Consider the following 11312-nt stretch of genomic DNA (forward strand, 5'->3'; position numbering starts at 1 on the left):
GGAGAGTACAACTGTAAGAAAACAGTTGTTGCTGTTCTATGTGTAGACAAACACACATGGCAGATTGTATACATATTTTGACATGTTCCTCATATACATCAGACCGGCAATACGTCACCCAGGGTAGCCTCTCATGGCCAAGACGCCTTTTGGGGGAAAACAATCCTGTGTCCCTCACAGACGGGAACAGCGTAATATGTCTCCAAACTTCTACATTAAATGTCCAGTGTGCAGGATCTGGCGATATCTAGCAGTGAGGTGAGGAGATTGCAACTAACCAAAGCCTCTCCCATGTGCCAAGCATGTTGGCGAGCTATGGTGGCCGACGCAAAAACGCGAATGGCTCTCTCTAGAGTCACTTGTTGTAAGAGTAGCGTTGGTCATTTGAAGCAGAGCTAGTGCGTAGAGTGTGTACTTGGGAAGTGAGTGGTGAAGCAAGAGAGAGAGAGTGGCGGCGACAGGAGCAAGTAACATTATTGACTCCGGCCCAAGCAGGAAAAGTTAACAGTATTTGGTTCATCTGTTCTGGGCTACTGTTGAAACATGGCGGTGCAACATGGCGGACTCTGTGGAGAGGGGACCGGCTCCGTATGTAGATATAAACGGCTCATTCTGAGGTAACGAAAACACTTTTTTTAATCATATTTGCTCCATTTCTACCCGCTGCTGCTTTAACGTTATAGCAGCATCAGACTGTCATTTCCATCTAAATCTCAGCCTATAGATCAAACAGTTGGCTACAGTTGGTTATTTATAGGCAACACAATGGGATCTTCGGTTTACTATCCCACCAAAAGGCAAACTACCCATATGTGCTGGTCTGATGTATACCTACCCTGATTATTGATCCATCAGGCAAGGTGTACGAGGCTCCACGGAGTTGTTGGTTTTGCAAGGCATGGCCGAGCATCGGGGAGGAAGGTGAACTTGCGTATGGTGACACCAAGCTTCCATCTGGCAGCCGGTACGATGCCTGCATCAACTGCCGGTTTTGCAGGGCACTTCCTAACATTGGTGAAGAGGGCGGTGGGGGTCCATATGGGGACCGTCTGAGTTGCATAGGTGTCTGAAAAGATGCTTGGCGGAGGTTTGGGTTCTGTTGAAGAGCATGATGGAGCTGAGGCCCAGCTGGTGCGTAAGGGTTACGGCGCTGCATCATAGGGGATCTTAAAGATGAGACATTCTGCAAATTAGCGCGGTTCAGTAGGGCGTCATTAAGCAGTGGTGATGGACCAGGCTCAGTGATGTAATCATATGGAGTGACAACAGTCGGTCCGTATGGTGAATGGAGCTGTGGAGTCTGATAAGAAGCCACACCTCTTAGTGCCTGACCATGTCTCATGGCTCCAGAGAGCATTGGAGATGAAGGTACAGATGAGGCATATGGGGACTGAGGCCTCTGAAGAGGAGACGCATAGGAGGCTTCTCTCAAAGCCTGGTTTTGCAGAGCTCCAGACAGCATTGGGGAAGAAGGGGCCATAGGCTGCTCATAAGGGGACATTGGCCTTTGTAAAGGGGAAGCATATGATGCATCCTGTATAGCTTGATTCTGCAGAGCCCGAGACAGCATGGGAGATGAAGGGGCCATGGGTTGCTCATAAGGGGACATTGGTCTTTGTAAAGGGGAAGCATAAGATGCATCGTGTATAGCTTGATTCTGCAGAGCCCGAGACAGCATGGGAGATGAGGGGGCCATTGGTTGCTCATAAGGGGACATTGGCCTTTGTAAAGGGGAAGCATAAGATGCATTCTGTATAGCTTGATTCTGCAGAGCACGAGACATCATGGGAGATGAGGGGGCCATGGGTTGCTCATAAGGGGACATTGGCCTTTGTAAAGGGGAAGCATAAGATGCATTCTGTATAGCTTGATTCTGCAGAGCACGAGACATCATGGGAGATGAGGGGGCCATGGGTTGCTCATAAGGGGACATTGGTCTCTGCAGAGAGGACATATAGGATGCATCCCGAATTGCCTGGTTTTGCATTGCACCAGAAAGCAAAGGGGATGAGGGAGCATAAGGTTCTACATATTCGGTAACCATCCCACCAATGTCTACCACCTGGACTGGCTCTGGGCCAAAGGGGGAAGCAAAAGAGGCCTGTCGGATAGCCTGGTTCCGCAAAGCACCAGATAACATGGGAGAAGAGGGGGCGATTAACTGCTCAGTATAAGGATCAGCATAGGGGCCAGACACATACGTTTCTGGTGCATAAGTGGGCGGATGGAGAGACCGAGGGGGCAGGCGGCGGGAGGAGTGACGAGAAAGTCGAGGAGAGAGGCGTGGGGATGCAGGATGCGGCATGTGTTTAAGGGAGAGCTGTGGAGAGGGGGGAGGCATCCTTCTTATAGACTGCTGGAGGGGACGTCCTCGAGCCACAGGGCGAGGAGGAAACCGTCCAGATTCTCTCCTCCCCATGGGGGCACGGTGCACCATGTGAGGGGAGTGAAAAGGGGAGCAGAGGGAGGAGTCCACTGTGAGAACAGAAGACCTATTGCTTCGTATGGAGGAGTTACGAAATGGACGCACATTCTGGGTGGGTGGGGGCACTGGGCGCCCTCGGAGACCCATAGGTGAGGGTCTGACAGTACCTAATGGAACATTTCCCCCCATCCTAGGCCGGGCCATTGGCGTTGGCTCCCTGAGCTGCCGAGTTGAGCGACGAGAGAGGGTAGGAGATGATTGGGCAGGCCGAGGCCCTGCAGGGGACAAACTGCGACGAGATAGGGAGGGAGAGGGAGATGGTCTTCTACTGAGTTGTGGAGAGTGAGGGGGAGATGCATGACCAGGGGAGAGGGGAGGGGATTGTGGACCACGCATCGTCCTCCCTCCAAACGGGCTGCGGGCTGGCGTGGGTGAGGCTGGGGGACTTCGCCTCCTCATGGATGCGCGGGGTGAGGAAGGTGGAGAACGTCGTCTCATTGACGCTCTTGGTGAGGCTGGAGGACTTCGCCGGATCATGGAGGTACGGGGAGAGTGATGGGGTGAGGGTCCTCGAGCCATGGGAGACGGTGATCTCTGAGGTTGCATTCTACGACGGGCGTGGGGGGACGCCATGGGGGAGGAAGGAGATGAGATTTGTCTCGACATAACAGAGGTGGGTCTTTGGGCATTGATAAACCCACTCCTCATGGATGGTTGTGGGGAGGGGCTGCGTCTCTGTTGAAGCATAGGAGAGGGTACTGGAGAAGCCATGGCAGAGGGATGGCGCTGCATCTGTGGGGAGGGCATGATGACAGAGCGGCGGGATGGAGTCGGAGAGGGTTGCAGGCGCCGCGAAGGACGGGGGGACATACTTGCTTGCTTAATGATCATGGCAGTTGGAGTAGGGATCACTGAGCCATAACCCTGTGACATCATCATCGGATCTGTCATCATCTGCTGCTAGAAAAATACAAAAAATATGTGTACAGTAAATAGAGAATGAAAAAAGAAGCAAGAGAAGCACAGGGTCTGTGTGGCTACTATTTTACTATGCTAACATTAGTGTGTGAGGTCTAAACTGAATATATCTTGAAAATATCTTGAACCATGGGCAAAGGTCACTTATAAAATGTCAATATTAACTCTAATTAGTTACCATTAGCAGCTAATGTGGCTATTTTATTATTGCCAATGGTGTTGTGTTAAAAATAAATCAAAAGAAATATACAATGCCAACAAAAGTTAGACAATTACTGTTTCTGGCGGGAGACTTTTACCAATCACAGGTCATTTCAGAGAGAGTCAAACAGTCAAAACTAGGCAGCGCTGATCAAATATGAGTCAATAGTCTGTTACTGTTACAGCTATTTCTGGCCTCAAATGTTTTCAGAAACATCTTGTAGTGTACTGTTAAGCTGTAAAATGAGAAAGTTTGCTCTGGCTGCTGGACGGTGCTTGGTATTTCCTCAGCTGATCTCAACATGCCGGCCGGGTCACAAACTTTCTCATTTTAAGGCTAAACAGTACACTACAAGATTTTTCTGAAAACATTTGAGGTGAGAAATAGGCATTACAGTAACAGTAGTATCACTCATTGACTTGTGCTATATTTTTTGATTTCACTACTTGAAAGCTAACAATGTGGCGGAACATTTTCTTAGTTGTTTCTTAGAGATGCTTTGGCTCTCCCTCTAGGATGGGATTACTTAAAATAAGGAACTACAAGCTGTGTAACTGCGTGTGGGAGTGTGCTCTCTAGAATACAGTGGGATGTTTTGTCAGACTTTCACATGTTCACCCCACATTATATATAGGAATCATTTTAAAAACTTGGCAAAGTTGCCCTTCTGTTACCCCGTAGCGTTAAAGAGTATGGTTATACAACATCAATGACACAACAGAGCTAGAATTACCTGTGGTGAAAGCATTTGTGGCGACATCATCTGTTGTTGCTGCAACATCATCTGCTCTTGTGGTGACATCATTTGTTGTGACATCATCTGCTCTTGTGGTGACATCATTTGTTGTGACATCATCTGCTCTTGTGGTGACATCATTTGTTGTGACATCATCTGCTCTTGTGGTGACATCATTTGCTGGGGCATCATCTGCTGCTGTGGCAACATCATTTGCTGCTGTGGCAACATCATTTGTTGCTGTGGTGACAGACTCTGTGGTGGCATCATTTGGGCGGCCATGCTCTGTTCTTGTTGTAACATCATCTGCTGCTGTGGTGACAACATCTGTTGCTGTGGTGACATAATCTGTGGGGGCATCATCATCATTTGCTCTTGAGGGGACAACATATTTTCTTGTTGAGAAAGCATCATTTGCTCTTGAGGAGACATCATCATTTGCTGTTGTGGGGACATCACCATTTGCTCTTGAGGAGACATCATCATTTGCTGTTGTGGTGACATCATCATTTGCTCTTGAGGAGACATCATCATTTGCTGTTGTGGTGACATCATCATTTGCTCTTGAGGAGACATCATCATTTGCTGTTGTGGTGACATCATCATTTGTTGATGTGGTGACATTCCCATTTGCTGCTGCATCATGTCACCAATCTGACCTGGTGCAAGAGAATACTGGTCTTCATACTGGATTTCTGACATGTCTTCAAATTCTGGATCAGGTGGCAACATAGGTGGAGGGGGCATGGGCACATCTAGACGCTCTTTCCCAAACAGGCGCACTTGAGGTCTCGGAACTCTGAATGTCATCTCCCCTCCCTGAACTTCACCGATATCATCCCCATATTGATTATACTGGTCTGCATACTGGTCCCCATACTGCCCCTGTACCTGATCCATCCCTTGCCCTCCAAAGCCCATGACCTGCTGGCCTCCTGGTGGGAACCCGATGGCCTGCTGGGAGCTGTAGTCTTGGTAGGGCATGCCAGCATCAATATAACTAAGTTGATAGTCTGGTGGTAATCCCCCTTGCATTCCCATAGTTGCTGCATAAGGGTCCTCATAATAACCTGCCTGTGCGTTGTCATAGTAACCCCCCTGTCCATCACCGTAGTAAACTCCTTGACCATTTTCATCATAATAACCCTGAGCCTGAGGGTCAAGGAACCCATCTACATCTCCACCATACACATGGCCCTCACCCATTAGCGCATAGTAGTTCAGACCCTCGTCACCGTACATTGCCTGTTGTTGCTGGTAACCATAGTAATCAGCTTCCTGGTTGTTATAGTAGCCCTGGGCAGGGTTGTAGTAGCCCCCCATGCCATCATCGTAAAGATCACCTTCATAATATCCTGCATTTGGATCGTAGAGTCCTTCTTCCTCATAGTAACCCTGGTCTTGATAGTCTGCTACCCTTGCTCCATTTTCATAGTAACCCAACTGACCCTGGTCTGCATATGCCTCGTCTCCATAACCGCCATAACCATCATCATAGCCTCTATGACCTTTGTGGCGGCCTGTATGTTGCTGGTCGTATCCATAAGCCTCCTCCCCGTGCTCATAACCATTGTTATGGTAACCATGAAGATGACCTCTGGAGCTGGCGTGTCGGCCATGTGATCTATGTCTGCCCAAGCCATGGTGTTCTCGCATTTTAGTGGACAGGAAGCGTTTGGTCAGCCAGTTAGTTGCTGCTGCAACCCTACCCAGCACCGCGCTTCTGTTCTTGAAGTCTTCAGGAGGCCCCTCGCTGTTCTTTTTTCCAAATAAGTTTTTGAAGAAGCCCCCCTTCTTCTCATTTGATTCTTTCCCTCCTCCCAGACGAAGCAGCATGTAGGACGGCTTCTTCCCGCCATTCTCCTTCTCTTTGTCGTCCTTCTCCTTTTTCTTCTTTTTGCTGGCCTTAAACCTCATCATGAATCGAGAGGTGTTCTTCAGCATGGATTTGCGGCGTTTCTTCTTAGCAAGGCGATTCTTTCTCTTCCCCAACCCCAGGAACAAACGCGATGTACTTTTCAGTTTCTTCCTGCTGTTCCGGCGCCTCTTGAAGCCAGAAAACTTCATGAACATCCTGGACATGTTCTTCAGACCTTTCTTTGGGATTTCCTTTATCGGAAGCTGCGGAGCCTCGTCTTTCTTTTTGCCTTTCTTTTTCTTCGCATCAGCATCAGATTTCCCTCCTTTATGGTGGCGGCCGTCTTTAGATTTCTTTTTAGAATCGTAGTCGTCATCCTCATCTTCGTCGTATTCATCCTCCTCGTCATCCTCTTCTGAGTCCCCACGTCTAGACTTCCCCCCTTTCTTTCCCTTAGCTCCCTTACCTCCTCGCCCTTTCCCTCTTCTGTCATCCTCTGAGTCTTCCTCATCATCCTCGTCACTGAACTCTTCATCCTCTTCCTCATCACTCAGGAGCTCGTCCTCTTCCTCCTCAGACTCCACTTTCTTACCTTTCCCTTTGTCTTTTCCTTTCTTTCCATCATCTTTCCCCTTGGGTGGCTCCTCCTTTCCCTTCTTCCCCCCTTTCTTGTCATCTTTCCCTCCTTTCTTATCATCCTTTCCACCTTTCTTATCATCCTTGCTGGCTTTCTTGTCATCTTTTCCTCCCTTTTTGTCATCCTTCCCTTTCTTTTCCTCCTCTTTCTTTTTCTCTGGTTCAGGTTTTCCACCCTTCTTTGCGTCCTTCTTTGCGTCTTTCTTGGAGTCTTTCTTGGGCATTTTCACAAGTGGCTAGGAGCACACCATGCCCTCTCTTCAGGATGCAATGCTGTAAACCTTCAAACACACAAACACAAATATTACTTGCACGCTGTATGGAAGGTAATACTGTATTTTAAAACAAAGAAAACATGATGTGATATGTTAAGAAAATATGATCAAGAGTCTGACCTTTAGAAGATTCCTTGGTTTAGATATGCTTAGTTGCACCAGCACTATATGCAGGTTGTGTGTGAGGACAGGTCCACCTGGCCAAAGCAGTTCTACACTGCCCAAATCTGGTCCCCATGAAGCCTCCTGTCCAGACATACACATAGCTAAATGTCAGCAAACTGTATCACACACACACATAGATACATGTATACACACAAACTCTAGCATAGACACAATGAAACCAAGTAGTTAAGTAAACTCTGATCTTCATATCACCGCCCCATTCAGGAACTGTTCAAATGTATTTACCAAAATTATTAAGTGAGTGCTAAAAGCTTAGCTCCACAAACGTTTTTATACACTTCAGCGGAGTCTCAAACCACTATCCATCTTGCTACCAAATGATCTCCGAGGCCTACCTCCTGACAAACGCCAAATTCACACCAGGCAGCAGCGAAGTGCAGCTCACTGCAATAATTATATTTTTCTGGGTTCCCCGGTAGCTCACCTGGTAGAGCGGGCGCCCTATGTACTAAGGCTTGTTGTCTGGCTGATTGCTTCTTGTAATTCGTTAATTATGTTCTGTGTGTATTTATTTTGTTTGATTGTAAATTCTGTTTTATTGTACTCTCAACATCATTGAAAATGAGGGCATGCCCTCAATGATTCCTCGAGATTTAAATAAAAGTTGAATTAAATGAAAAAGGCTGAGTCCTTACTGCAGCAGCCCGAGTTCAAATACAACCCCCGGCCCTTTGCTGCATGTCTCACCCATTCTCTCTCCGCCTTTCATAACTATCACTATCACTTTCAATACAGGAGGCGCATTCATGTGTTTCAGGCGGAAAGAAACTCTTTTGTAATATAGGTCAACATTTCACAGGAGTCACAGGATCTGTTTACTGATTGGCTGCGGGTACTCTCTGGCCACCCTCTGGCCACTCTCTGGCCACGCTTCGGCGCTAAAAGTTAAACTTTTCTCAACTTTTATTTGGCAGCACATCGCCACAGAATCAAATGGCCGCAGCTCGCTGAGCTCAGGAGTTGCCATTACAGATTTTCATAAAAATTGCATGGCAGTTCACCGTACTGATATACTGATACCGATACTGTATCGGATATCGGGCCGATACTGACTCAAATAGCTGGATCGGGAATCGGTGACAACGGGGCTGATCTATCCAATTCAGTTTTATGTTTATATACTATATACATTATATACTGGAATTTTAATTCCTGCTTAAGCTTTGACCAATTTGTTGCTGCATTAAAAAGTTTTACATTTGAATTGTAATCCTTGTTAATTTTGAAGATTTTTACCAAGCTGCTTGTGCAGGATTTAGGAAAGCAGTGTTAGGAAAGCAGTTTAAGTCAAGCCTGATGTTGCCTTATACATAACAGACTTCAGAATCATCTTGTTGTGCACGGTTTAGCTGTAAAATGAGAACGTTTGTGACGCCGCCGCCATTGTGAAATCTGGTGAAGGAACGCCAAGTTCCGGTCACATGACCGGAGCACAGCCAATAGGAGCACTCTCAATGAAATGACCTGTGATTGGTCAAAGTCTATCGTCACGGGCTAGATGTTTTAAAGCCTGAAAACAAAGCCATGAGGAGGTGCAGAAGTCTAGTTATCTCTCAGAACACTTGAATTACAATATGCTGAAAGGTTATTATGGAATTTTTACCCAATGATGCCAAAAATATACTGCCTACTGCCACTTTAAAGACTGGGATTGGATTGGTACTCGGTATTGGCCGATATCCAAAGTTCGCTGCAGGCCCCACTGCGCCGCTGCTCTGGTGTGAATTCAGCGTAAACCCTGCTCCGAATCATTAACCCCTGCTCAGAGTTCCTCAGCAGCATGCTCTCTATCATGCCCTATCCCCCTATTTGAACATACTACCCAGAAATCTCCTAATGTGAGAGAGCTCTGACTCTTATATAGAGTTATACAACCTCTATCAATAGATTACCAATCTCTACCCATCAATATCCAGCTCTATTATATGCTTTAAGGTCAAATAAGGTCAATTTAAGGTCTAATTCTGCTTCTGTATGCATATCATTAACTGCATTATGAAGCTTAACCTCACTGCGAACTCTCACAAAAGCTCACAATTTTTACTGTGTTGGTTTTGCTAATTTCCACACAGTGTGATGCCTGCTGCATCTGTTTCTGTAAAACTGTATACAAACACTTAAAATCACACAAACAAAACATGCAGCTGTTACTCCAGCTCAAAGTCTACTTCTGTCTTTGGTCAAGTAGTCTTTCTCTTGTAGTAAAAAGACAAACTCTTGTGGCAAGTGTGTCACCACACTCATTCACCAAAACAGCTTTCCATCATAGTCACCTCCACATTCAATGACAAACAGTACGGAGGAGCAAGTGTGGTGGTCGCCAGAATCTCTGCTGTCTTCCAAATTGTGTTGCGTCCTTGCAGTAGGTCTCTTCTTTAGCGGTTAAAAAAACCCAAGGAATTCCAGGACAAAGTATTGAGGTCACACTCAGCTTCTTCCTTTGACCTAGTCCGTCCTCTGTTGCTCACTACAACACATTCCCTCACTCAACACAGCACACTGCCCTCCTCAGAGTGTGTGACAGCTATCGTGTGTGCAAGTCAAGTGTGTGTGTGTGCTGGAGAAAGACAGAAGGGCAGATGGATTGCCTGTTTGTGTGTACGTGCGTGCGTGCGTTTGCATGTGCGTATATGTGTATGTGTTTGAGTGCAATTGAGGAGTTCCTTGCGGCGGCTCGTAGAAGGAGTCTTAATTTGTCATCTGGCTCTACAGGTGAAACCTGAGAGCTCTGGGCGGCTGAGGGGGCGGGGGATAAATAATACAAAAGGTAGAGAAAGAGAGAGAGAGAGAAAGAGAGACAGACATGGGATGCAGACGATAAGACTGACTGACAGTAAGATGTCATCAAATCTGCAAATATCCAATCACCTCTAATTTCTGTATCATTAATGTACGCTTATGCATAAACAAAGTCACATACACACACCTTTACGCTATCTGACCTTAAATCTACTCCTCTTTTTCCAGAGTAACATACCCTGTCAGGTGTGTGTAAGAGATCAGTCTAAGAAATACTATATTTAAACAGCGTCAATATGAGAAACGCAGGCAGCCACCAACCTACTTCCACATACGTAACAGCAGGAGAAGGAGCAGAGGCAGGAGAAACACCCACTTGTATTGTAGATGTATGACGTCTTCCCTCTGGGTATCAATAACAGAGGAAGGACTCTCTCAAACACACACACAGAGCCAGTGAAGGATCGGTAACAGGGCTGTGATTATTAGTGCCATCAACCAAATTATTCCTCTTCCAGAGGGAAGGGGTCGGATTGCCAGATCTGCCCTGTTACAGGCTATATAGGAGTTGGGTTGCCAGATCCTGATCTTTTGGTCTTGCTGTGTAAGTCTATCTGATCATTACCAGCCAGCAAAGAGCACATGTGTGTGTGTGTGTGTGTGTGTGCATGTGACCGCAGTGTGTTTATGCAGAGTTATGTCTTTGAGTGGGTGCACATGTGCATAAAAAGACGGAGAGCGTGATGAAAGAGTATTTTTTTTCCTGGATTTCCCACGGTTTGTCTCTAACCGTACATCTGCCTTTGAAGCGTAATGAAAAGACCCTATCAAACGTGAAAAGCTCTGAGTAGCAGCCAGTCTCCATCTTCCCAAAGCAATCGCTGCTGGCAGGTGGTCCTCCATCTTTTGATAGAATTTGTAGAGGAGAGACAACACAGAGAAGCTGGGATACATGCCCGGGAGAGAAAAGCAGACTTATGACAGAAGTGGACTTGATGAGGCTCATCAAAAGCATTCAGGTCCTGAGGGGGGGAGCAGTAGACCATCTTTGTCCCTTTACACACACATTTACACACACACACACACACACACACACATGAAGCAATCTGCTGCTATCTAGTGGACCAGCATTACACCTGCAGCACTCACTAATAGTTTGGAGTTTGTTCAGGTTAGTTTACACCTTGCAGGCCTGCATGCAGCAAGTGTAACACACTTGCACAACACAAAGCAATCATCTAAGCACGTTTGCATTGCATTTTTCGTGATTTAATATA

General features: G+C 46.7%; 1 protein-coding gene across 1 annotated transcript in view; it reads right to left on the reverse strand.

Annotated features, from left to right (window-relative positions):
* myo15ab (myosin XVAb) overlaps window positions 1-8517 on the reverse strand; it is a 61207-nt gene extending 52690 nt beyond the window's left edge. The window contains exons 1-3 of the mRNA XM_037765529.1: window positions 7231-8517; window positions 4339-7116; window positions 836-3382 (exon numbers count right to left, since the gene is read on the reverse strand). Coding sequence (XP_037621457.1) covers window positions 836-3382; window positions 4339-7059 — 5268 coding nt within the window. The 5' untranslated portion in view covers window positions 7060-7116; window positions 7231-8517. The remainder of the gene's footprint in view (window positions 1-835; window positions 3383-4338; window positions 7117-7230) is intronic.
* Between the last annotated feature and the right edge of the window lie 2795 nt (window positions 8518-11312).

This window comes from Sebastes umbrosus, chromosome 3 (assembly GCF_015220745.1).
Source record: "Sebastes umbrosus isolate fSebUmb1 chromosome 3, fSebUmb1.pri, whole genome shotgun sequence".
In the NCBI taxonomy this organism is placed as follows: domain Eukaryota; kingdom Metazoa; phylum Chordata; class Actinopteri; order Perciformes; family Sebastidae; genus Sebastes; species Sebastes umbrosus.